We start from the raw sequence: 23,095 nt of genomic DNA on the forward strand, positions 1-23,095 counted from the left end.
GGGGGGGGGGGGGGGGGGGGGGGGTACTATTTTACTTTGTAATTGACCTTTTTGTCTAATTTCAGATCTGTTGACTTCCTGGTCTTTGTCTTCCTTCCCGCCTGTGTGCCCCAAAGGTCTACAACGTCTGGCTCTGCCCCGCAAAGGTAAGGAGAAGGGAACTAAAAGCTTTTTATTTTAAATTTCTCACTACTCTCATCTTTTTTTCGCCCACCTTAAATTCTTCCTGTAAACTGCTTTCTTTGCTTCGATTTGTCAGTGTTTGGTAATATGTCACATGAGCACTTTATTTACATTATCTTTCATATTAATCTAATCTAATAAATATTTGAACATATTAGGTTTATTCCCCAAAATATCTTCTGCTACAATGCCTTCATGAGGATAGCGTATGTAATTGGCTTCTGTCAAACTGGATAACTGTTTCTAATAAATGGTTAACAAACAACAGCAACACAAACTACATTCTCCAAGAGGACACAGCGCTCAAAAAAATTGGATTTGTAACAGGGTTGTTGTATTGGATTGCATAAGGCGTAGAACAGTACAGATTTTTACTTTCCAATCTGAGCAATAATGGAAACTGTCAGGATCAATACTGGTCTCAAGGAAAACATTTGGTCTATGAAAGGAAATCATTGTCCTTCACACAGCACTGTAGCTGCTTGCTGATTTTCTGATAACAGACAACAAACAATATGTTTTACAATATATTATCTTCCAAACAATGGAATTACAGGATTTAGTGTCTACTTGAGAGGATGGTATATCTGTGAGTGTAGGTTTGAGATTAGAGGAGGTACACAGAAGGTCATTATTTACTCTAGGACATACTTTAGATTGTTATACATTCATAAATTATGAGAAAACCGACAGGAAACCTAGGACACAACTTTCACTCGAGTGATGAAGAGCTCTGCCGCTGCGTTCTCAAACTCCTTTGCGTCCATGTTACCACCCGGGCCCCGTGTCTGGGCCCCAGCCATGGCCTGACCTAACTTGTAGGGAGAGATCTTGGCACTGGCCTCCAGGTAGCGTATAGCCTTTACGTTAGCCTCCGGACAGGAAGTAGCTTTAGTATTAGCATTAACACAGGCTATTGTCTCACAGCCTTGGGAAGTCTCCAAGGCTTCCTTTAAGGTCCCCAGCACAGCCAGGCACAGTGCCCGCGAGGCAGGCCCTTCATCCGGGCAGCACACTTCAGCATAAAGCCTCTGAGCCTGCCGTATGTAGTCCGAGAAAACTGCACATGTGAGCACACCGTGACGGAAGACATCATAAGGGACTGCCTCATGGTCTTGACAATGGAGGCGTCGGAGGAGCGGGGCTGAGGTGGAGGCGGGAACTCCACCCTCACTGCACAGGCACTGCAGAGTCTGTGTGTAGAGGCCTCCTCTCACTCCTCCTCCTCCTCCTCCTCCTCCTTCTGTCGGGCTGTCGGTGGTGGGGCCATCATGGCCTTCAGAAACCTCAGCAGGACGCCTACGGGGCCCAGTGAGGTTCAAAAGGTCGTAGGCCACGCAAACGTTGTTGCTGAAGGCAGATCTGGGTTTAAAATAAGTTCATAAAAGAAAGTTAATCATTGGTCTCTCTGTAGCAGTTAGAAGTTAAAGCTTGTCATTGATTAATGGACAAATTAAATGTTATTGATCTCAGATACAAATATCTCAATCTGGGTAAATAATACCAGGGCCGGCATGGCTAGACATATCCAGAGGTAGTTCAGAAAATATGTTTCTTTTGTAATTTGGGTGAACTGACCCTTTAATTTACACATTATCCATACAGGATGTGAAATACCAATCGGGGTGCAACGTTCTAACATGATGTCCTTTATAAAGTGTTGAGGTGGAACTAATGGCTTTATTATTGGGTAATCCATTTTTCACACATGCTTCAGAGAAGAAAAAAACTCTCTGGCTGAGTCACTAATTAAATTAGAATCAATAGTCAGTAATAAAAGGTCAAAAGTTTATCACTTTCTGTTAAGGGTTCTTAAAAAAAAAATTCAGAGGTCAAATTACCCATTGGGGGTATGTCTTCCTGATGAATTAAAGACATAAAAAGACAAATCGTTTAAATCAGTCTACCAGACATCCAGGGGTGCCAAGCAAAATTACGAATAGGTGAATCCTTTAGATGTCTAGGTTGGCACGGTGGTAGACCCACATAGGTTCCATTAGACTTATATTTGGTTCATTAGGAAAGAGTCCGGTCTGGTTTAGGACCGTAAAGCTCTGAAATGTGCCCACACCTCTGGGAGTGGTGCGCCAGCCTCAGGTGCCACAGCGCCCGGTTGAGATGCTGCTGCTCCTGCTGCTCCTGCGCACCTGCGCTCAGATGCCCGTTGTTCAGCTGATCCCCATCGCCGCATCCAGCTGAGCCGGTCTCTGTCACGGAGGCGAGGTTGCAGAAGTGGTCGGCTAGGAACCCGATGGGATCGTCCGATCTGGCCTCCACCATCTTGAGGATGGCCCCGCGGAGCAGTTCTCCCACCCCTGCCTGCGACAGAAACTCCCTGTCGCTGTCCGATTTGGTGGCTTTGGCCTCAGGCATCCCTGGAGGGGTAGCACCGGACCGGCGCTTTTCCTTGTCCGCCATAGCTGATGACGTCCCGTGTCGCAGCAGCGGCAGCGGAAGTGATTAAATGACGGTCGAAAGACAGGAAACGGACCGGTGATATCGGTTGATGTTGATTGTACATAGTATACCGTAACAAATAATTGCAAAAACTATACGACGATTTACAACAGATGAGAGCCCCAAAACGAAAGACGTGTCTGCTGTCTACAAAATCCCTCCGCTCAGTTGGACTGGTTGCTAGGGACGCTGTCTGAAGGGCCTGTGTGCGTCACGCGTCAAGGAGTCGGTGCAGGGGCGTGCGTAGAGAATCTGAACCCGGATAGGTCTGGGCCCCTGTCAATTTCCTTTCCTCTCACTCCTTGGGGGATCTTTTACAGTTTTCATCTGAAAATGATGTAATAAACATAAAACTGAAATGTACTAAAAGTTGTGTTTAAGTGGTGCATAGCCTTCTCTCAAATATTAAACGACCAACCAGATGTCATACAGTCCCGTAGCAACTGGCTGCTTCCTCCTGTTGGTAATTAAGCCATGTCCCACTTTGACCTTAACCCGACTGGATCATTTGTAGGTCTAATCTACCCTTTATACTACAAACAGTATCATACAATACCTGAGATTCAATACCAACATACCAACATACCAAACCAATACTTTTTTTTCAGTATCTTCCTTTGAGGATGAGGTATATGTAGTTACTGTTCTTAACTTTGTCTAAACACAAGCAGAACTGTGCCCAAATGTAATCCAAATCAAATGTAGCATTTATAAAAAAGAAATCAGTATCTGATTAAAGAATAGATGTAAACAAATTACAACTTACCAGACATTCACTACCAACGTGCCAGTTTTTTATACTCTTTTTTTAGTCTGCTATTTATTTGTAATTTTTCATTACCATATTTTTATATACAGTGGCATATGCTTGTCTTTACTGTAATAGCTATTATCGATTCACGGAAATAAAGCATATTTGAACTTGAGATGGCTCAATAGGAGGAAAGGTGAAAAAGACCCACAGAAAAATGAATGCATCAGATAAGTTTAGTTCAAATAATATGTAAAGGTTTATTGTATATAGCCCATGTTACTTAAACAAAATAGTCAAAACTGCATCTATGTTTTCTAAAATGTGTCTTCAAACAAAAACGTATGGATGGCTACAGTTAAGCAGTGATAAGACAATAACACAAAATACAGTAAGTTTAGAAGATGACCCTCATTTAAACCGATATTGCTTCATTGTTTTCACAGCTACACGATTAGTATCCCATTTTCTTGTTACACATATGGACCTATTCCTAAGAACTATATTGTACAATTGTATTCTACATATGCATTGCACCTGGAGAACTTCTTCAATATTGATACAAGCAAAGATGCATTTATTATTTTTTAAATAGTTAATGCATAAAAAAACAGTGAGACATATTTGAACAAAATGGCCTGCTTTGAACAATGTTCCGCTGTATGGGGATTATTGTAGTCTAGGGGCTTCATGTAGGCCTCTGTTGTTGCTCAGTAGCTATGGCAGAACTGTATGTATGACATGTAAATGTTGCAGCACCACGCCATTGTTTTTATAGGCCAAGACTTGATTAATACCTAGGATTTTAAATGCATCTTACATTAATGTCAAGTTTACTTTGCAAAGTTGTCGAAGTAGTTATTTTTGCAACAATAGATCAATGAGGGCCTTTGTTCTTGTTATACAAGGTATCAGTTGTACTGCCAATTGTAGTTTACAATTGTATTAAGTTTTACATCCATTTCTTTTCCAAAGCAGCCACATTGCCATTGATGTTGGAGGTATGGGGATGCAGGAAGTTTCTCTGCAGCTTGTGCTCCAGCAGCATGTGGTTCTGAGGAGGAAGGCCGAGGCACGCCCTGACAAAGACAAGGAGATTGTACTCAATTTCTGTCACCAAATGAAACCAGCATTTTACACCATGCAAGCCTTAAACGTCCTTCAAAGCATTATTCTTCTGTTGAATGTACAATGCAATCTTTGGGGAAAATGTGTGGCAATGCAATCTAGGTAACGAAACCAAAGCCTTGTTCAAACCTCATGATATTTAGTATGCAGGCCCTCTGGCGGAAAAAGGCGTTGATGACTGGTGTCCCTGATGGGACCAGGGGGGCCTTGCAGAGGAAGGAGAGCACTGCTAAGACACTGTGGAAAGACAGGAAGTCCTTCTCCCCCTGGGGTCGGACAGTCACCCGCTGACAAAGCTCTGTAAGGATCACCAGGTCCAGGATGATAGGGCTGGCAAGAAGAGAGTCCTGTTGCAAAGAAAGAAGGATGACGTGAGAATGGTGTAATAGAGGGAGAACACTCATTTATCAGTAGATAAATAGAACTCATACAACATAATGTAGTCCCTTGCACATGCAAGCATGGCATTTACCCTATAGCAGTGTCTTTCTAAACATTACCACTAGGAGTCCCAAAATCCAAAAAAAATCAATGAATCAATGAGTTACCCACATAAGGTGAACTTACTAGGTGTTTTAGTTTTTTGTAAATTCAGCATTTATTTGCCAGGAAAGAACCTCAAAAACCTGAAATGTACATATTTGTTTGCTTTTTTCTTCTTAAAGCCACTAATGTAAAGCATTTTTGTGTGATTGCAGAATCTTTCAAAATTATTTTTGGTAGCTTAAGTTGTTTGTAGAAAAAAGGGACGATCCCAGGGAGAAACTGGTGCAGTAGAGCTGTTTTTCAGCCAGATGACCAGAGTAAATGCTATTTTATGTGTAGGACTGATGGACTAAAGCAGCTAGGAGAGTGAAACATGAAACAACTGTGTCAATGACATGAAGATGTCTCTTTAAATTAGTTCCATGACTTGTGAAGAACAATTAACAGTGAGCTCTGGCACTCCTGAGCCTCTTCCTCCACAACTACTGTCAGATAAATGTGAAACCTTTTGAACTTTGAGTTTAGAAAGCAAGTAGCAGTCTGGACTCTCACAATGCAAATTGTTCTACTAGGCTAGATATTCCTGTTTCAGATACACGTTTTACAGAGACAGAGATACTGCGGCTCACTGACCTCACAGGTGTTGTGCAGTGCGATAGTATTGGTCCCTCCCATCATTATTTCAGATGTGTATTCATCCATTGCACGCTTGCTGTCTCCCACATAGGGGACATACTTAATCACCACCTGAAATAACACACAGAGACAGTTAATGAGTCTGACCAGTTGTTTTCAACAAACGTCCATATGGAGCTCATTATCTCTCTGTCTGAGTCCCTTACACAGTGGTCAGGTTTTTCTCCAGGCTGGTACAATATGGGGTTTGATTGGACCATGTCATCCACCACGTTGCTCTTGGAGATCTCTTTGGAGCGGAACTGCTGTGGAGCCGACAGGTTCTTCCCATCATTGTTGCCGAGGTGATTGTAGCTGACAATGGCGGTTGGCTGTCAAGGGGGAGAGGAACTTTTCAAATGTTGTTGTTCAGAAATACATGGTGCTGTAAGCTTTAAGTTGGCATCTTTATTCTCTGATAGGACAATCACAATCACAGTAGGGTGGCTGTGGCTCGGAGGTAGAGCCGGTCGTCCTTCAACCACAAAATTGAGGACTTGGTTAGATCCCCGGCTTCTCCGGCCGCATGTCAAGACACTGCATCCTAATCTTAGGTGGGGTTAAATGCAAAAATGGAATTTCACCACATTATACTATAAGATTGTATGCGCCAAATAAATGTGTGAATATAAATGTTTAATTCTTCTCACGTTGTTGCTGTTCCTGAGGCTTCTTCTAACTTTCTCCCCGTTATGTTCCTTAAACAAGCCAACGGTCTAAGGATAGAGGGTGTTGTATGCTGTACAGGTTGTAAAGCCACTTGATACAAATTTGAGATTTTGGGCAATATAAATAAGGGATTTACCTAACATAAGTTGTTAAATAGTATATTCCCTATTGATGCTTTCACGTGTAAAATACAATTTAGGGACCAGCATCAGATCCTCATTTTGATGGACTAATTCTCGCTTTTATTCTGGTCTTAAATAGGAAAGCTCATTCTCAAATCATGAACCCCCCTATTTTAGTATTCTTAGCTTTTCTAATATAACCACATTAGTAGCAACTCAGTCTTATTAGTATCAGATCTTTACTTCCTCTATCCGTGCATTAGTTTTCTTACCTTAATACCTGAGCAGACCAGAAAGTCCACCAGCACTGACTTGATCTTGGTCTGACCGGATTTGAAGTCATCTCCACCAATAAACACCCCTTTCTGCACGGCCAGCTCTATGACGCCTGGTACAAAAGTATTCTGCGGGGAGCCGTTGATGTAGGCACAACCCTCCAGTATACTGGCCACTGCAAACAGAGTGGAGGGAGAAATCGCTGCTCCAGCCTAATGGATGTAGTAAAAACAAAACTTGGTCAAAAACTATTATATGTCTCGGTGGTGAATGGTCAATATGCCTTATTGTGGTCACGTTCTTATAGGGATAGTTATAGGTGGTGTCTATAATGTGAATTTAAATATAACAATGTTATCTCTGCAATTATGCTGTTACAGCATAAGCATTTTTCCATGTGCAAGCAAATCTTGCAAGAAAACACACTGATATTCTATTGTATACAATATAGACAAAATTACATATTATATAATGACTCTGATTCTGATCAATTTTTACATGATGAAAAATCAAGACCTCCCCATCCAGTATATTTATTGAGAAATAGCTAAGTGTCACTGCAGTTTGTGATTGTTAAGCACATTTATCTGTCTGAAGAGATTGACAGAGACGAGCACATGCGCATGCACACACACACACACACACACACACACACACACACACACACACACACACACACACACACACACACACACACACACACACCTTTTATCTGCGATTATCCTACTCTGCCAGTGTGGCTAAGCCCGTGCATTAAAACTATTGAATGAGTGGCGGCAACAACAACATCCACAAATAAGTATGGAGGACGTTAATCAGCTGATTGATGGGCAATAGCGGAAGTAAAAGCATGTGTGTGTCAAACTAATAAAGTTTGAAAAGGCAATAGCCAATGGGGAAACACCAACGCTGACATCAGCACCCTCATTCCGACCAATGGTGGAACTTCCTCAATCAGCGACAGAGGGACAGAGGTGTTTGGGTTGTAGGACTGGTCCTACGGTCCTACGGTTCAGCCAAAAAGAGATAATGACCGTTACAGAGTGTATCATCCTATTACACCTTGACTCACAAGGTCTACATTTACCCTGATACTCTCTCCACATCATCTCTTTAGCACATCTCCATTGTCCACTTCCTGCCTATCTAAAATCGAGCTATTTGCCGAAGATCATAAATCTGTGAAATAAAATAATGTAGCTCAGCGTAAATTCTTTCAGGAAGACCTAACTTTTAATCCATGTGCTCCTAAATCGATTCAGCTGTTATCCAAATAAATGTTCATTTTATCATGCTGTGTATAATTGTCGCATATCTGCAATTAGTCTCTCCTGATTGAAATGTAGCTCATTGAAAATTCTTTCAGGAAGACCTAACTCTTAATCAATGCTCTACCTAAATCGAATCAGCTTTTGGAGGCGTTCACCTTCCTACTTAACCAATCAGAATTGTACACCAACTGCAAGGGCCAATCACAGAGTCACAACCCTGCTTTAAAAAAAGTTTCTCCCTTTGCTATCAGCTGTTGTTGCAGGCAAAGAGTGCAACCCTCCACCTCCCCTTCCACCTCCAGTCATCTACTCCAGCTGACCGGTCCGGAGCCTCCTTCGGTCTGGTCTTTGGGCTCCTTCGTTGCCACCACCGGTGTCTAGATTCCGTCTGGGGCTCTGATGGTTCTCTACCCCTATACAAAATACTCAGATAGCAATGGCGTCTAATCGCCACAGACTTTATACATTTTATTGAGCTGTACAATAAACCTTATTTGCATATCTGCAAAACATGTCTCTCTTGATTGAATTGTCATTGCTGACAGTAGTACAAGCATGCTGATGACAGGAGATGAAATATAAACTCACCCATGAGGGACAAATCATCATGATCTGATATAAAAGGAATAGCTGACTCATTCTGGCATTTCATCTACAAATCCACAGTGAAGTGTTAGCAGAACTAATCGTCTCATCCTCTAAGCTTTATTCATCACTAAAAGGGATGGAGGATTACTGTTTAGTCCTCAACATTAGGAAGAAATTCAAGTTGGATTCATGACTATCAGCCACAATCACAATTTAGGTTGGTTTCCAGGACAATTGAAGGTAATTATCATTTCTACTGAAACCAACTTAAGGTTTTGTGCCTTTAAAAGCTTACACTTTCAAACCAAATACTTCACGGCTCCTGCTCTCACCTTGATTGCAGCTAGCAGGTTCTCTGCAGTGTCATGGATCCCCGGTATGATATCACAGAAGCGCTCAGTGTTGGCGGTCCAAAGAACAATGATTTTGTCCACATCACTCGACTTCTGGAAGTCCCTTATGTCAGCTCTGATCTGCTCTACCTGAAAGACCATTTACTCTTTAAGTCAAATTAAAAATGACATGTAAAACAACACAACCTTAAATGAAATACATAGTTGGAGAAGAGACTCCAGTTATCGCAACTATTACCTGCTCCGCCATGCTCCCAGTAAGAATGTTGTCCGCCCGACTCTCTTGGTTTGCAGCGATGAATTCTGGGATACTGATCGATGGTCTGGGTTTCATGCGACTCATGTGTGGTTTCAGTTGCTCTTGTAATGACCAGTCAAACACCTGAGCTCGCTCCATCGCACTGCCAAGATCCATTGAAGAGATATCCCAGCCTAAAAAGACAAAAAAAAAAGAAAAAGTTGCTGAATTCCTTTTGTATCTCTCATTTTTCAGAATTTAAAGGGCAGGGATGAGTCATCCCTTTCATCTTATAATAATACTAAAGCAATTATTTAAATACCTTGCCTGTTTAAGCTCTGCCCTTATGAAGTAACAGACTAGATTGCATCAGAGGACATCATACTGTAGAAGCACATCTCTGACCATCTTCACCTCATGGAGAGACTCCCCATGAAGCTGCCCTGGGCTCAGATTTTCCTGCTGTTAACACTGATGCTACTTCACTTGCCCTCTTAAAAAGTGTTTTTTCTAGATGAAACGGGCGGGCATACTGGACTGCAGGCTGCAGGGTGTGTTTACCCCTGCGACCACCCTCAGCCCTCACCCTGTCATGTTGCTTATATGTCAGCGGGAGAATATGCTTGAACACAGAACTAGTGTTGAAACTTTTAAAAACTTTAGAAACTTTTAACTTTCGAAGCTTTATATTAAACACACACACAAAAATTTCTCAGTTTCTGCACTAGAGGTTAGACCTTGATCATCTGCAACGGTCCATACCATCAAAGACTATATCATTAGGGTGCACCATGGGTAGGAAGTCACAGAGGGGCACGTTGACCTCGCCCTCGAGGTCTGATCCCAGACATATAGTAGAAGCCTGCAGCAGGGAGCCAAAGTAGTTTGCTTTCTGAAAAATGTGGGAGAAAAACAAGAAAAAACATTGTGATTTCCAAAGTAACAAAGTATGCCCATATAAGGAGCTATCCTCAAGACCAGAGTCAGTTAAGCCCTTAACACTCTAATGAACATTACCATCTTATAATGAGTTTCTACCACTGTATTTGGGGACAGTAGTAGAAACGGACACAGAAAGTTCTCTATTAGCTCACCAGTGGTAGACGAAGGTTTTCACATCAAAGTATAGTCTGGTTATAAAGAGTTCATTCACCATCTAGAACTTTTTTTTATTTTAAAGAGTTGTTGCAAACATGCAAAACATTGTGGTTTTGCATGTTTTAGCTGCATGCTTTATACAAGGTCATTCCAGACAGGCGGTCAGTGGTTTGCAGTCATTTCTGTGCAATATGGAAATCAACTTGCAGAAGGTTGCTTGAGAGGGTGTAATGGGAAAATTACATTTAAGCATGATTTCCTATATCCTTCAGTAGTATTCATATAATCATATTATTATTCATTATTATGCTGTTCAGTTAAATTACTTCACTCAATTCATTTGTGTATGTGTTCTCCCTGAAGCACAGTCGACAGCTGTCTGTTCCTAAATCGCCAGCTCAGGGCCGGTGCCCTGTAGTCTGAAAGATACAAATTTCTAGAGCTTTGTTTACATATTCTACAGTAGATATGTTACTATCAAAAGGAAAGTGATTTGATATTTCATACTTAACTGAAAATAATGTAATTCAATTCAATTTTATGTTTAGTATAAATTCTCTAAGAGTTATCTCAAGCCACTTTACAGGTAGAGTAGGTCTAGACCACACTCAAGGCAGTCCTATACTCATTATTATTCACTATTTGTATGAGTGTACAGGCGTGTTTGTGTCACTCCACCCACCTTCTCCCCAGTCTTGGTTCTCCAGGTGAGACCGAGCTTATTGGCCAGTACAGCTGCTGTGACTGTGGTCCCGTTGTTGCCTCCCCAGCCAACCAGCATCACACCCAGCCGGGGCACACGTCTCTCTGTGCGAAATGTCAACTCAGTAGTGCGGGGGGTCACCTGTTGTTTTATGGAGCAAAATTAAAGGGAGACTGTACAAGTGACACACATGTAAAAAAAAAAGAAAAAAAAGCTGTATGTCAGAAAGGTCCACTTACTGTGATGGCGTTTCCCTCTCTGTGAACTGATGTGGTCTGGTAGGGATACTGAGACACAATGTGTGTATCTGTGTACCTCACATTTGGGCTGTTGATATGAACGTTGACAGACATGGCTGCAGAGTCTGGGAAGAGAGAAAACTGAATTTGTCCAAGTTCTTCCTCTGTAGGTGGAAATAGCACTATGGGTAATGTGTTCCATCAACACATTACAACAAGTTGTATGCCTTTTGAAAAAGGAAGAGATAAGTTGTCTCTGGTCTTGCCTCGTCACGGTCTGGTCATGCATAACTTAACTGACAAAACTGGATTTTCTTAGCAATTCCTGCCAGACCATAATATTAGGCTACCTCTGTCAAATAAAAACGGAAACAGATGCGTTAAAAAAACTGAATGACTCGTTTGAATGAACCTAAACCAAATCCGGAAAACCCCCTTTCCTTTTTTACTTTTAATCTTTATAAATTTACTGACGTGCGGGTGTGAGATGAAAAAAATAAATAAAGGAAAAAGGCCTAAGTACGCACTCTCATCAACAGGCATAGTTGGTGCAATATTCTAGTGCGTAGGCCTACCTGGTGGCTTGGTGGTGAAGTGCAGCCATACTGTCATTCACGAGAGAATATGCTGCGTACTGCGTAGTTCTTCTGGAAAACACGTTTCTTTTAGCCATTACCATTTAATACTTACCTCGTAAATAGCCTACTAATTACATATGCATAAATATGTAATATATAAAATGCACGAGCTGATGAAAACAATGGCTGTTGGCAATGCATTAGCGACCCCCCACTTTTGCATTATTTTATTGTTTTCATTAAGGCTAAAGCATGCTTACCTTTTTAAAGTAGAAATGTCTGTCAGTGACTTCGCTTAAATGAAGAAGGTTCCGGAGTGTCTCGGTGATAGTAACTTCGCTTTAAAGCAGGTCCCGGAGTGTCTCGGTGATAGGATAACTTCGCTTTAAAGCAGGTCCCGGAGTGTCTCGGTGATATGGCAACTTCGCTTAAATGAAGCAGGTACAGGGGTGTCTCCCTGATAGGGTAACGTCGTTTAAATGAAGCAGGTACAGGGGTGTTTCGCTGATAGGGTAACTTCGTTTAAATGAAGCAAGTTCCGTAGTGTCTCGCTGATAGAGTAACTTCGCTTTAAAGAAGCAGGTCCCGGTGTGTCTCACTGATAGGGTAACTTCGCTTGAATGAAGCAGGTCCCGTTGTGTCTCGCTGATAAGTAACTTCGTTAAGAAGTCGGTCCTGGTGTGTCTCGCTGATGGAAATCTCCAGAACTCTCTCGTCTGAGGACGTCTGTAGTGCTCGTACGAGTGCGCAGTGCTCTCAAACGATTATCCTCCCTCGGTCGACGTATTCAGTGCAAGTGCCAATCAGACTGCTAGGTCCCTCCTCTTACATAACGCGCGAGGATGGAGAGGCTTGAGAACCGTTTGCAAGCAAACCAATAGTTTGCAGAAAAGGGGCTGGGTGTGTGCCCAGTCAGGTTCCTCCTGGGCGGGGCAGCATTCTTGCATGAGTAGGCTATTACATTATTGTGACTGATGGTCGAAACCACAAAATGCAATAGAGAAGGACGAACAACATTGGAGAGGTGTGGCTAAAATATTTGCCATAAGTGTCAAAAAATTACTGTATGTAACCCAATGGCAAATGTTACTTCAAATGGTGCTTCAAGTGCTGAATGAAACCCCTTTATACAATCAATCCGCCAATCGATCACTTAGCTAATCAATCAATCAATCCATCGATCAATCAATTGTTTGTCACATGATAATGTAGGCCTACAGGTAATTCCAACAGCTCCTTCAACTTGTGCATGATTCATCAAATGTGGGGTGTGTGTGTGTGTGTGTGTGTGTGTGTGTGTGTGTGTGTGTGTACAGTCTTAGGTGAGGCATTGTCCTTATTTCACAACTGTCATGTCTGTGCATTCAGTATGGAGCTGGAGAACGGAGGCTTATTTTATTTCAGAATAAACACTGGGAGAGGAACAGCTGGCTCAATCTTAAACTCTAAAACTCACTAATTAATACATGGTATCATCGTGGATGGATAAAATGATGTTTGTAAAGAAATAGTTACAACCACAAATGGCAGATTTAACAGTGGACGGTGTCCCCATTTAAGATCCTAGTGGCCTGAGAGTAGCAGCTCCTCCAGAGCCTCTCTGTGCTGGCCTGGTGTATCCGGTACTTTCTACCCGACCCCAACAGGGACAAAAGGCTGTCACACAGGTGGTTTGGATCTTCAATGATTTCCAAGCATTTTTCTTGCAACATCTGGTGTAAATATCCTTTAGGCACGGTAGGGCAATTGTATGTTCAGAGGATCAAACCACTTTCTTTCTGCTGGGCCTTGTGGTCCTGTTCAGTGCCGTTTCCCGTACCATGCAGCGATGTTCCCCATCTGGACGCTCTCAATTATGCAGAAGCAACTGGTGTAATTGGTTCGCTGATGTGAACACCAAGGTACACCGAGGTCCAGCCTCTCCCCCCACCCGTTGATATTAAGAAGGGTGTAGTTCCTTATCTGCTTCCTTCAAATTCCACTATCATCTCTTCAGTCTTGCTGTCATTCATACGTAACTTGTTGCCCCACACAACAGCTAGGCCTGCACTGCAGCCACAAAAAAGGAACGATAACAAGCATAACCTGTTTGAGTTGACATTGTGTAAATACAACATGGTAAGGTTGGTGTGTAGCTGGATTGTTGTTGGCCACTGTTTTTCGTTGTTGTTTTCTATGTGCAATATACAGTATGCCTATACTGTTGTTTGTTCACTTATATGACCTGCATTTTTATTTTTTTTTACTTTCTATTACTTTGACAATGCTATTAGTGGTAATAGCAGTCTAGTGCACATTCTAGGTGGAATCTTTGGAATACTACAATATTCTCAAAGGTGGTTTAACGTGGTTGCCATCTGGTGGACATAAATCCCTGGTTATTAACTGCAGGTAGGCCTACACCTCCTAACTGAACACAAATACACTCATACATACATTTCCTATTTATCTCGGGAAGACTTGTGTGAAGCATACACAGTGTTTGGATAGCAAGGAATGGGACCTGGATATGTAACTGACAACTAGTGTATGCTCTACCTCCATAGCAAACAATCTGGAGAACCAATATCTACTGTACAAACAGAAGGAAGCCGATAAACTGGCAAGTGGTGAGGTCACTGGAATGTAGGGAAAAGTCAATGGGGGAGGCTAGTAGACAGGTGATGTGTGATATGGTCTCTGAAATAATAACTTAATAATTTAGAATTCCTGCACTATTTTATTTTTATGAATTACAAATGAATCAAATTATAGCTTATCAGCTTTTTGTTTTGCTCTAATAAGAGAAGGAAAAGGGGGAAAAGTGTATTGGGAAACCACAAACAAAAAAAATGTTGTATTACCTTTAAAGGATATAGATTATCTACTCCTCTTTAAAAACAATATAATTGGTTTTACATCAGTATTTTGCTTTCTAGTTTACAGTTTAGTTGGAGCAGGGAAATAACCTTGGATACCCATGTTGATACCAACAGCATGGACCTAAGGATGTATTGTACTGGTTTAGGCATCAAGTTAGTTAGTTAGGTAGTTAGTTATGATTGTACTTTTTGAGAGTGTTTTTCTACGATAAGACCATAGGTTTCCTGACTTTTACTAAACAGAGAACATTTTATCTCCACTATGCTTTTGGATTTTGCCTGCACGCTTCATCCACACATCCTGCATGCACTCGCTCTATCCGTCAACGTGACACTAAACAGATAACTGAACTGACAGCCTATGAGAAGACCTCTACATTCCTCTGAGATAGGATACTGAGTGGATCAGTTGGACATTGCTGTGAATGGTACACACCAATCAATTTGCAATCATGGTAACTCATGATGTATCCTGACCTCTTAGACTTAGACTTAGACTTCTCTTTATTGATCCTTTTGGGATTGACTCCTGCAAGGAAATTGAATTTCTAGCAGCTTACAAGACATTTGAATAGAGAAAAAGGAGGTATAAAAAATACAGTATAGAAAAAAGAATTAGTATAAACAATAACAGTATAAAAAATTACCAATAAACTTAGAACTGTGAAAACATCTTTAGCATAAATAAAACAAAATCAATAAAACAGTGAAGGGCACCTCTATACATGGGCACCTGCTCTACCAGGTGAGCTAACCAGCCGCCCAATTTAATGTGTAGGGCCCGAGCGCCAACAGCGATTTATAGGACCTATTGATACTAAAGGAATTCTTTTTTCTTTCTTTCTTTTCCTGGAAATAAATTGCCTTTTTGAAGGGCTTAACATACTAACAAACTCACCAAATTTGGCGCTTGCAGCAACTCTGGTGAAAATGTACATATTTTAAGGATTTAGGGCATGGGTGCACAAAAAATGGCTTGCTAGTGCCTGCTACAAAATTTACAAAATTGAGCCCCTGCAGTACGTAGACTTACAAAACTTGGTTCACATATGTAACATGTCAAGACGTACAAAGGGTACCCTAAACCTAACAGGAAGTCCGCCATTTTGAATTGAAAGTTTAAAATTTGGCCATTTTCACATGTCGTACTTTATCAAACTTCTCCCTGAGGACACATGAAGGCCAGTATTTACTCAAAGTCATAACGCACTCTAGTGGCAACAGGAAGTAGGCCTAAAAGTCAAGGTGCTGTACTTTAACAAACTCCCCCTAGAGATTTCATCAGATTGACTTCAAAAGTCTGTGTCATCGAAAGACCTTAACGATGAAAAGTTAATAAAAGCAAAACTTTTCATTCAACGATGTAGGCGTTGCGGACATTTTGAGAATTTATCAATGAACAAAGAAGTTGTTGTTACTTTAATGTACATTGTCCAATTTGGCCAAAATTTCTCACGACTGACAAGATTCCAGGCCGAAGGACATTTCTAGGCAAAAATTGACTTTTGGTTATAGCGACCCCCGCTGGCAACAGGAAATCAGCCTTATATGACAAACATCATCCGATGTACATGAAATGAAAAATGTGTTGTCTACATGTAATACTGAGCCAACCCTTACACCTTAACCACGCCCACATACTCAGACCACGCCCCCTTTGTGCAATTTGAACCATTAAAGGTAGAGTCTTGTGTGAGGTGTCATTGAACTCAGCAGAGTTCCTTCTTCATTAGTGATGGCCGGCCTCCTGTGCAAAAGATACGCCCCCTTTCATAACTGGTGACCCATATAAGGCAGAGTCTTGTATGAGGGAATTATTGAACTCAGCGGAGAGTTTCTATTTGATTGGTGAGGGTTTGACCCGCCCCCTATGGGATTGACACGCCCCCTTTTAGAACTTATGACCCGTAGACCCTTTTGTGTGTTGCTGCTTGCAGGTTTTATTTCAAATATACATTAAAAAAAAAAATTGATAAAAACATTTATTTTAATTATATGTGTTTTTTATCCAGTAGAGAGAGGAGCCTGTCCATTCTCTCGCCTCTCTCTCTTTCTCATATGGGCCTGGCCAGCTTTCCTCCTCTTCCTCCTCCTCTTCACCCCATGGGGTACTTGGCCCTGATAGTGTGTCTTCAGAGATAAAGGCAATAAAGACGGGGGGGGGGCGTCTGGTGGAATGCCACTGTCCCAACACTTCATCCTCATCATGACCAGAAACAGCAGCCAAGTGGCAGCAGGCGGTTTCTCTCTCACACTGTGTCCTGACCCTAGACACTTGCAATCAGAATACTGTTACGGTAGGTAACAACAACAACAACAACAATCACATCAGCATAACTAATTTCAGCAAAATTCTTTATTCACTTGCATAAATCCCATGTACATACTCTGTATGTATTATTAATGGTAGTCTGCCATATTTCTTTGGCCCGCAGAGGGAGTCAGTTGTCCTGCGGGTCCATTTTCTCCAGAATTGTCCAAATCTCAGAGAGAAGATAAAGAAAGGGGAAAGACTCATATCAATGATGTTATGAATACTGCATACTACTGACCGAGGTTGTACTGCGTTCGTCAGTAGTATGCAGCATTTAAAAGTTATTGATTTAACTTCTGCCAATACTGCGATATTATCGAAAAATACACCTTGTTGAGCTTTGGCTTTTTTTTAAATGATCAATGTTTGTAAACCCTTGTGTTGTCTTACCACAACCATAAAACTTCTTGTCCTCCCGGTTAACCTTTTTTTTAAAGATTTTTTTACCCAAGGTTTCTTTTGCTTTTGTTAGGTTTCTATCCCTTTTTTCTGTGTTTTTTTTTTCACCACAACCGGATTCACCACCAACATCAAGTTATTACCACTAATTTTACAATATTTTATAATTCATGGTCAATAAATCACATTTATATGAAATTATACTTTCTTTTGTAAAAGCTGAAGTTATGAAGTGAGTGGAGGAGCACAGACTGCCAAGGTTTAGTCAGGATACTGTTTAGAAACCATTTCATTGTTTTTTTCGAATGCTATAACATTTTATAAAACACCCAAAATTATATCAAATAGTGAACTGTTCATTCATTTTCATTATGAAGAGCATTTTATGGAACCATCCATGTTATTTTGGGGGCAATTTGCTTAAAAGAAAACCATATTTCTGATGTAGTAACTTTAAAACCGGGTTAAATTTGACCCCGAGAACAACAGGCGGACTGTATGAGAGGTTATAGATGATGATGACGATGATGATGATGATGATGATGATGATGATAGCTCCAACACCACTTATTCCAGCTCATGGTGAAATAAGACTAAGATTAACGAGAGGAGATGGTTTCATACAACTATATAAAACAGTTCTCAACAAAACTGCTTTTACAGTTGTTTACTTATAAGTAAAATACTGAAAGGTTGAATACACAGTATTCACAGGAGTGCATATATCATTCTATATTTTACTGTTTTTTTTATTTCAACTTTTTACTGTTTACATATGTAGAATAGTATTATATCTTGCATTGTTGCATGATGCCTTTTGTTTCTCATAAGCTGCTGTAACACTGCAAGTTTCTCCGTTGTGGGACTAGAAATATTTTAATTGACGTCAGAGTCGCCATTCGCCCTCTGATTGGAGGACGTGTGTTTACGTAGCAACGGTCCGGAAGATGTCGCTCAGCCCTGTCCTAAAAAACTTCCGCCTTAACTTGTAAAGAAAACATAGCAGCTAAAAGGCAATCGACGGCGTAACCAACCCATTTAAGAAGTCAGGCGAAAAAGGTAGATACAGTTACGCATTTGACGCGCATGTACCGACTTACAAATACGTCCTTAAGCCGTTTGTTGACGCGTTTTAGCTCACCAGCAAATACAAATCTCTAATTTACTCTAGCTTTTACGTAGCTTAGCTACGCTGTTAACTGCTAGCAGTTCGCTGCCATCGGTTTGGTCGGCCATAGGCCTCAATTGGGTGTCTTTATGGCTAGATCGCGATAAATTGGTCACTATACCAGGTCAGTTCTTTATTTTACAGTTGATCTGTTGCCTTACATAAAACCCCAAACCTCAGTTAGCGGCACATCAGCTACTTTGTTAGCTAGCTATGTCTAGCTAGCCGACTAAGCTAGCTGTTAACCTGGGGCTGACTGTAGTGAAATTAGCCTGCCAGGTAGTCCTCGCGTCAGACACTGTAGCTCATAAACAGTCATATTACTGTATACCTTATTGGACAGGTCATAAACGGTAGTCCAGAAAGCTAGCCGGATACCCAGCTGCTTAGCATTTAACTAACTAGTTAACGTTAGCTAAGAACTAAAAACTGAGTTGCACAGCCAGGACTTTGTCAGTAATGTTTTCTTGCTCTTTAAACTAGACTTTTATAAATATATTAAAACAAATTAAATAGAAAGACGTCTAGCTGGTAATGACACCTCCTTGTTTCTTTAATATTTACATTTTAAGTTACTGTTTGGTCACATTAACCTTGCTGTCATCTGCCAGGTAACCATAACTGTGCCACTCCCCTCCGTGGGTAACTTCTTAAATGATCTTAGAACACAGTATTGGTCGGCGTTAGGGGTGGAACGATCCAGTATCGGTACAAATGGAAATATCCATACATACGTCATCTTTAAGATGGGACTTTATTTTGAGATTCCCACTTTATATGTTTTCTCTTTATTAAAAAGAGTAGTTTTTTTTAATGTATATGTCTAGAAGAGCTTAGTAATGATATTGTCAAATCATATTTTAGTTTATGGCTGGGCAATAGGGAGAAAATCAGATGCCACGATATTCTTGACCAAATACCTTGATATTGATTTTGCGGCGATATTCTAGGGTTGACAATTGCTGCTTCAACAAAATATCTTCACAGTTAAATTTTAGATTAATAATTATCAGTAATGTGGACATAATGTTGAAGTGGGGAAAAGGCACATAGTAGAACAGCTAGAACAGTCTGGTAAATTCAGAAAAGTACATCGCTTAACTGTAATGCAGCCTTTAAAACCAGTAAAAGATCATATTTATGTCATATTACAATATCCAAAATCTAAGACGATACCGTATCTAGTCTCACATCATGATATCGATATGTTAGAAAAATGATGATACGTACTTTTTCTCTGATTATTATTCCAACTGTTTGCATAAGAATACCGTATTATACTGATCACTCTAAACAAGACAACATGGAGCTTGTCCTGGTCCTGGTCCTTGTGAAAGGTACAGGGTGTTTCTGGGGGCAGAGCAGGAAGAGGAGATTCCCAGACCCAATGAGATAAACTCACAACATCCACGTAGTTATGACTTTATAGTAACATCCACTTTGTATAAAAAAGCGGATGTAGAGAGCTTCCAGTTGGGCATTTTCTGTAGGATTCTGTAGTGTGGAAATTGTCTCCTTGTGTTCACAAGTAAAAATGAGCTTTGATATAACTTCAGTAGTTCCTATCTATTCTTGATAATGAAACTGTTCTAGCAACTCCATATAGTGCCCAGCCCTATTTTAGTTGCTTCTTGTAAATCTCTATATATGTAACTAACTGTGTTAAATAAGCTTATGTTTCGTCTCGTATCAGTTCCAGGCCCCTGTATTTAACCAAATTGAAATCGTATCTTGGCAGACTTTGTGATATCAGTAAATATTGTAACTCTGTCCATAGAATAAATATAATATTGTCTTGTGATAAAGTGTGTGATTTAAAGCCTTGATGGATTGTGTTTTGGCAAGTTTATATTTTCACTGTAACATATTCTGCTCAGTACAAAACCAGTTCTGATGCCTAAACTCATCTAAAACAGGTGCTTTCCTAATTTTAAAATCTGTATACTTCATTGTGCGGAACTCATTTGAATCATTGTTTAGTAAGGCAACATGAGGATGTGACTGCATGAACAGCTGAATCACTGCATTTTATAACAACCTGATCCACTTCATCAGTGTAGGATCCGGGCCTGATCAGTAGAGGTGGGAATCACCAGAGCCCTTATGATACAATATCATTACAGTACAATACTTATGCCATGATACGATGTTGCCATATTCTGTGATTACGTTGCAATTTATTACCTTTTTTCCAACTTTCTTCAGTTTCAAATGATGTCCCCTATAGGGAATTGTGTCAACATCTGTTTTATGTAAAAAGATACATTTCTGTTTGTTCACCTCACTTCAATTTTATTGCTGCAAAATGGGATGGTCAAGCTGACAATCTGACCAACACATATATAGTAAAAGACTGATACTTGGCGTCTGTGTATCGATACAGTTCTGCCACAGAAAATAATGCAATACTATGCTGTATCGATTTTTTTTTTCCCCAAGCCCTACTAATCAAGTGGATCAGATCAATGCATTCACGCTGATAACCAAATAAGAATGAGCCTTATTAAAATATACTCTCCTACTTAAAAACTTAAAGTCTTGACATATAGATAAAAAATCCATTAAGGACACGGCCGAACCAAACTCATTCAGCACCCTGCTGTATCTTTCAATTTCTTTTCTCCAGGCTCTTGTCACTCTGGAGCTTGTGCGGTTTTCCGAGTGTGTGTGAGTGGGTGAGTGTATGTGTGAGTGTGAGTGTGTGTGAGCTGCAGTTTCCTCCACACCTTTTCACCAAGAGCTGCTCCTCCCTGGAGGATGACAATGGAGGAGATGAAGAATGAAGCGGAGACAAACTCCATGGTATCCATGACGCTGTACGCCGTAATGTACCCAGTTTTCAATGAGGTAAAACATTTAATGCTGACAGCAGCCACCTTTTAAAATTATATTATTATAGTTGAGTAGACTGCAAAAAATAATTTTTTGTGACAACTGGACTATAATGCTGGAACACACTGTATGATGTAAAGTGGTATTTCTACATTATTTCTTCAAAGGATAGGGATATGATTGCAGAACTGCAAAACAAAAAAAGATGCACATTTCTACAAACACTAGTGCCTGTTTAGACGGAGCAGTTATGCTCAACATGGCACACAGCTGTGTTCGAAGTTGCTAGGTGACACAGTAACATCCCCAGCACATCCAGAGTTGGCTGTGATAATGTGTGTTTTCTCTTTCGATTCTTTCATTAGCTGGAGAGGATCAACCTATCAGCAGCTCAGACGCTCAGAGCAGCCTTCATAAAGGTAGGACTGTGCATGGATCAGATGACCTGAAACATAAAAGCATAACTGTGTCACTTCCATTATTCTTTAAAACTGTAACACTACCTTCCCCTTTTGTGTTCATTAACAAAACACAGTCTGCATTGTAGCTGATGCTCTTACCATTATTCTGCCAAAGATTCAATTCCTTCCTTGAGGACACTGACAAGAACACGTATACACATTGGCTGTCACTGTGGCTCAAACTGCAGTGTCTCATTTTCAGAAGGACCTGACAACAAGACCACTCCCGATGTCCAAATTTCACTTCCTGGAAATGAATCGAAACATAGTAATAATAATACATTTTATTTATAATGCACTTTCCATCAATATATCTCAAAGTGCTACAGGTAAAAAAAAAGAGAAAAATAAAACAAAAAAAGAAAGAATAAAACAAGAAAATAAAGCTATTCTTTTCACATAGTACATTGTCACACAGTACTGCAACACATGATGTAAAACGACCCCAGCAAACAGTAGCTGCGTTCTTCCTGTGTAATGTTGAAGTCATCAGTGTTTGCAGTTTAGTTGTTGTACTACAGTTTGTTCTCATGCAACCTTTGACCAACATCCCTATGAGAACTTCTGTTGCCATCACCTCACATCACTTCCTCGTTGGTGTGTGCCACTTGAATACAGTGACAAAGCAGAGAGGGCATGTATGCACCTCACAAGTGTGGACATTGTCCTTGTTTCTTGGAGAGTTAAATGGGGCGTCACGCATTCAATGGCATTTCTGGCCCCGTTCACTCGAGAAAGCTCGCGGGTGAAAACGTTAAAATATCATATCAGATGTGCCTTTCGTTTAGACGGCGGCGGCGTCTTTGGGGCTTAAAAACTCCAAAAAGTGAAACCACCCTCTAGAGTGGAAATCTTAAAAACGCCCCATCGTCACGGTTCCGTCTAAAGGGTAAAAACCCGAAAGTCTGAAGACAGCTGTGTAGAGAGAGATGAGAAAAAGGCGTTGAGGTAGTCTGTTCGTACGGAGTAGGCTACCGAAATTATAGGCTCGTGTTATCTAAAAGATTTTCAATGGAATGGCTCAATATTGAAATGATTTCGACAATGTGGATAAGGTTGTAGTACGATGACCATATGTAGGCTATACGTCTGAGCCGGAGTAGGCTGCAGCGTTATGGATGAAGAGAAAGAGAGGCAGCGGGCAGAGGAGGGTCGGCTTCACCCTCCTCTGCTAGTGCATCACATTTCACACGCTTTTGCTTTTGCCCCCCCCCCACACACACACACACACACACACACACACAC

The 23,095-nt window shown here is 40.8% G+C and overlaps 3 protein-coding genes across 9 annotated transcripts in view; 1 reads left to right on the forward strand and 2 right to left on the reverse strand.

Moving 5' to 3' along the window:
• Positions 1-329: 329 nt before the first annotated feature.
• tpgs1 (tubulin polyglutamylase complex subunit 1) lies at positions 330-17,517 on the reverse strand. 2 transcript variants are annotated; one of them, XM_032501177.1, is made up of 4 exons: positions 17,513-17,517; positions 7,329-7,338; positions 2,255-2,603; positions 330-1,545 (listed from the first exon to the last, which is right to left on the reverse strand). In XM_032501177.1, the coding sequence occupies exons 3-4, from the start codon at positions 2,599-2,601 to the stop codon at positions 882-884; spliced, it is 1,011 nt and encodes a 336-aa protein (XP_032357068.1). In that variant the 5' UTR covers positions 2,602-2,603; positions 7,329-7,338; positions 17,513-17,517; the 3' UTR covers positions 330-881. The 2 variants fall into 2 exon arrangements, with proteins under 2 accessions (XP_032357068.1, XP_032357067.1); XM_032501176.1 differs by lacking the exons at positions 7,329-7,338; positions 17,513-17,517 and having other exon boundaries at positions 2,255-2,822.
• On the reverse strand, positions 4,208-12,603 carry LOC116670589 (inositol-3-phosphate synthase 1-A). Of its 6 annotated transcripts, none has more exons than XM_032501167.1 (13): positions 12,457-12,603; positions 12,076-12,135; positions 11,813-11,884; positions 11,238-11,401; positions 10,978-11,139; positions 9,960-10,089; positions 9,198-9,391; positions 8,939-9,088; positions 6,744-6,959; positions 5,848-6,012; positions 5,639-5,752; positions 4,649-4,866; positions 4,208-4,470 (listed from the first exon to the last, which is right to left on the reverse strand). In XM_032501167.1, exons 3-13 carry the CDS (start codon positions 11,847-11,849, stop codon positions 4,344-4,346), a joined length of 1,677 nt encoding a protein of 558 aa, XP_032357058.1. In that variant the 5' UTR covers positions 11,850-11,884; positions 12,076-12,135; positions 12,457-12,603; the 3' UTR covers positions 4,208-4,343. The 6 variants fall into 6 exon arrangements, with proteins under 6 accessions (XP_032357058.1, XP_032357060.1, XP_032357063.1 ...); XM_032501169.1 differs by having other exon boundaries at positions 11,238-11,362; positions 12,457-12,602; XM_032501172.1 differs by lacking the exon at positions 11,813-11,884 and having other exon boundaries at positions 11,238-11,362; positions 12,457-12,601.
• Positions 17,518-18,289: 772 nt separating the features above from the next.
• pdcd10b (programmed cell death 10b) overlaps positions 18,290-23,095 on the forward strand; it is an 11,362-nt gene continuing 6,556 nt past the window's right edge. Inside the window, exons 1-3 of the mRNA XM_032501178.1 lie at positions 18,290-18,448; positions 21,184-21,404; positions 21,755-21,808. Of these exons, the coding sequence (XP_032357069.1) occupies positions 21,315-21,404; positions 21,755-21,808 (144 nt within the window). The 5' untranslated portion in view covers positions 18,290-18,448; positions 21,184-21,314. The remainder of the gene's footprint in view (positions 18,449-21,183; positions 21,405-21,754; positions 21,809-23,095) is intronic.

Source organism: Etheostoma spectabile, chromosome 20 (assembly GCF_008692095.1).
Source record: "Etheostoma spectabile isolate EspeVRDwgs_2016 chromosome 20, UIUC_Espe_1.0, whole genome shotgun sequence".
NCBI classification, from domain to species: domain Eukaryota; kingdom Metazoa; phylum Chordata; class Actinopteri; order Perciformes; family Percidae; genus Etheostoma; species Etheostoma spectabile.

Excerpts from the sequence above, each read along its gene's own strand:
- LOC116670589 (XM_032501167.1), bottom strand. The coding sequence starts at position 11,849 with ATGACAGTATGGCTGCACTTCACCACCAAGCCACCAG. Across the intron at positions 9,392-9,959 it reads TAATGATATAGTCTTTGATG|GCTGGGATATCTCTTCAATG; the intron begins GTATGGACCGTT and ends TTGTCTTTTTAG. Across the intron at positions 5,753-5,847 it reads GAGAAAAACCTGACCACTGT|GTGGTGATTAAGTATGTCCC; the intron begins GTAAGGGACTCA and ends GTGTTATTTCAG.
- tpgs1 (XM_032501177.1), bottom strand. The coding sequence starts at position 2,601 with ATGGCGGACAAGGAAAAGCGCCGGTCCGGTGCTACCCCTCCAGGGATG. Across the intron at positions 1,546-2,254 it reads CTGGCGCACCACTCCCAGAG|ATCTGCCTTCAGCAACAACG; the intron begins GTGTGGGCACAT and ends TTTTAAACCCAG.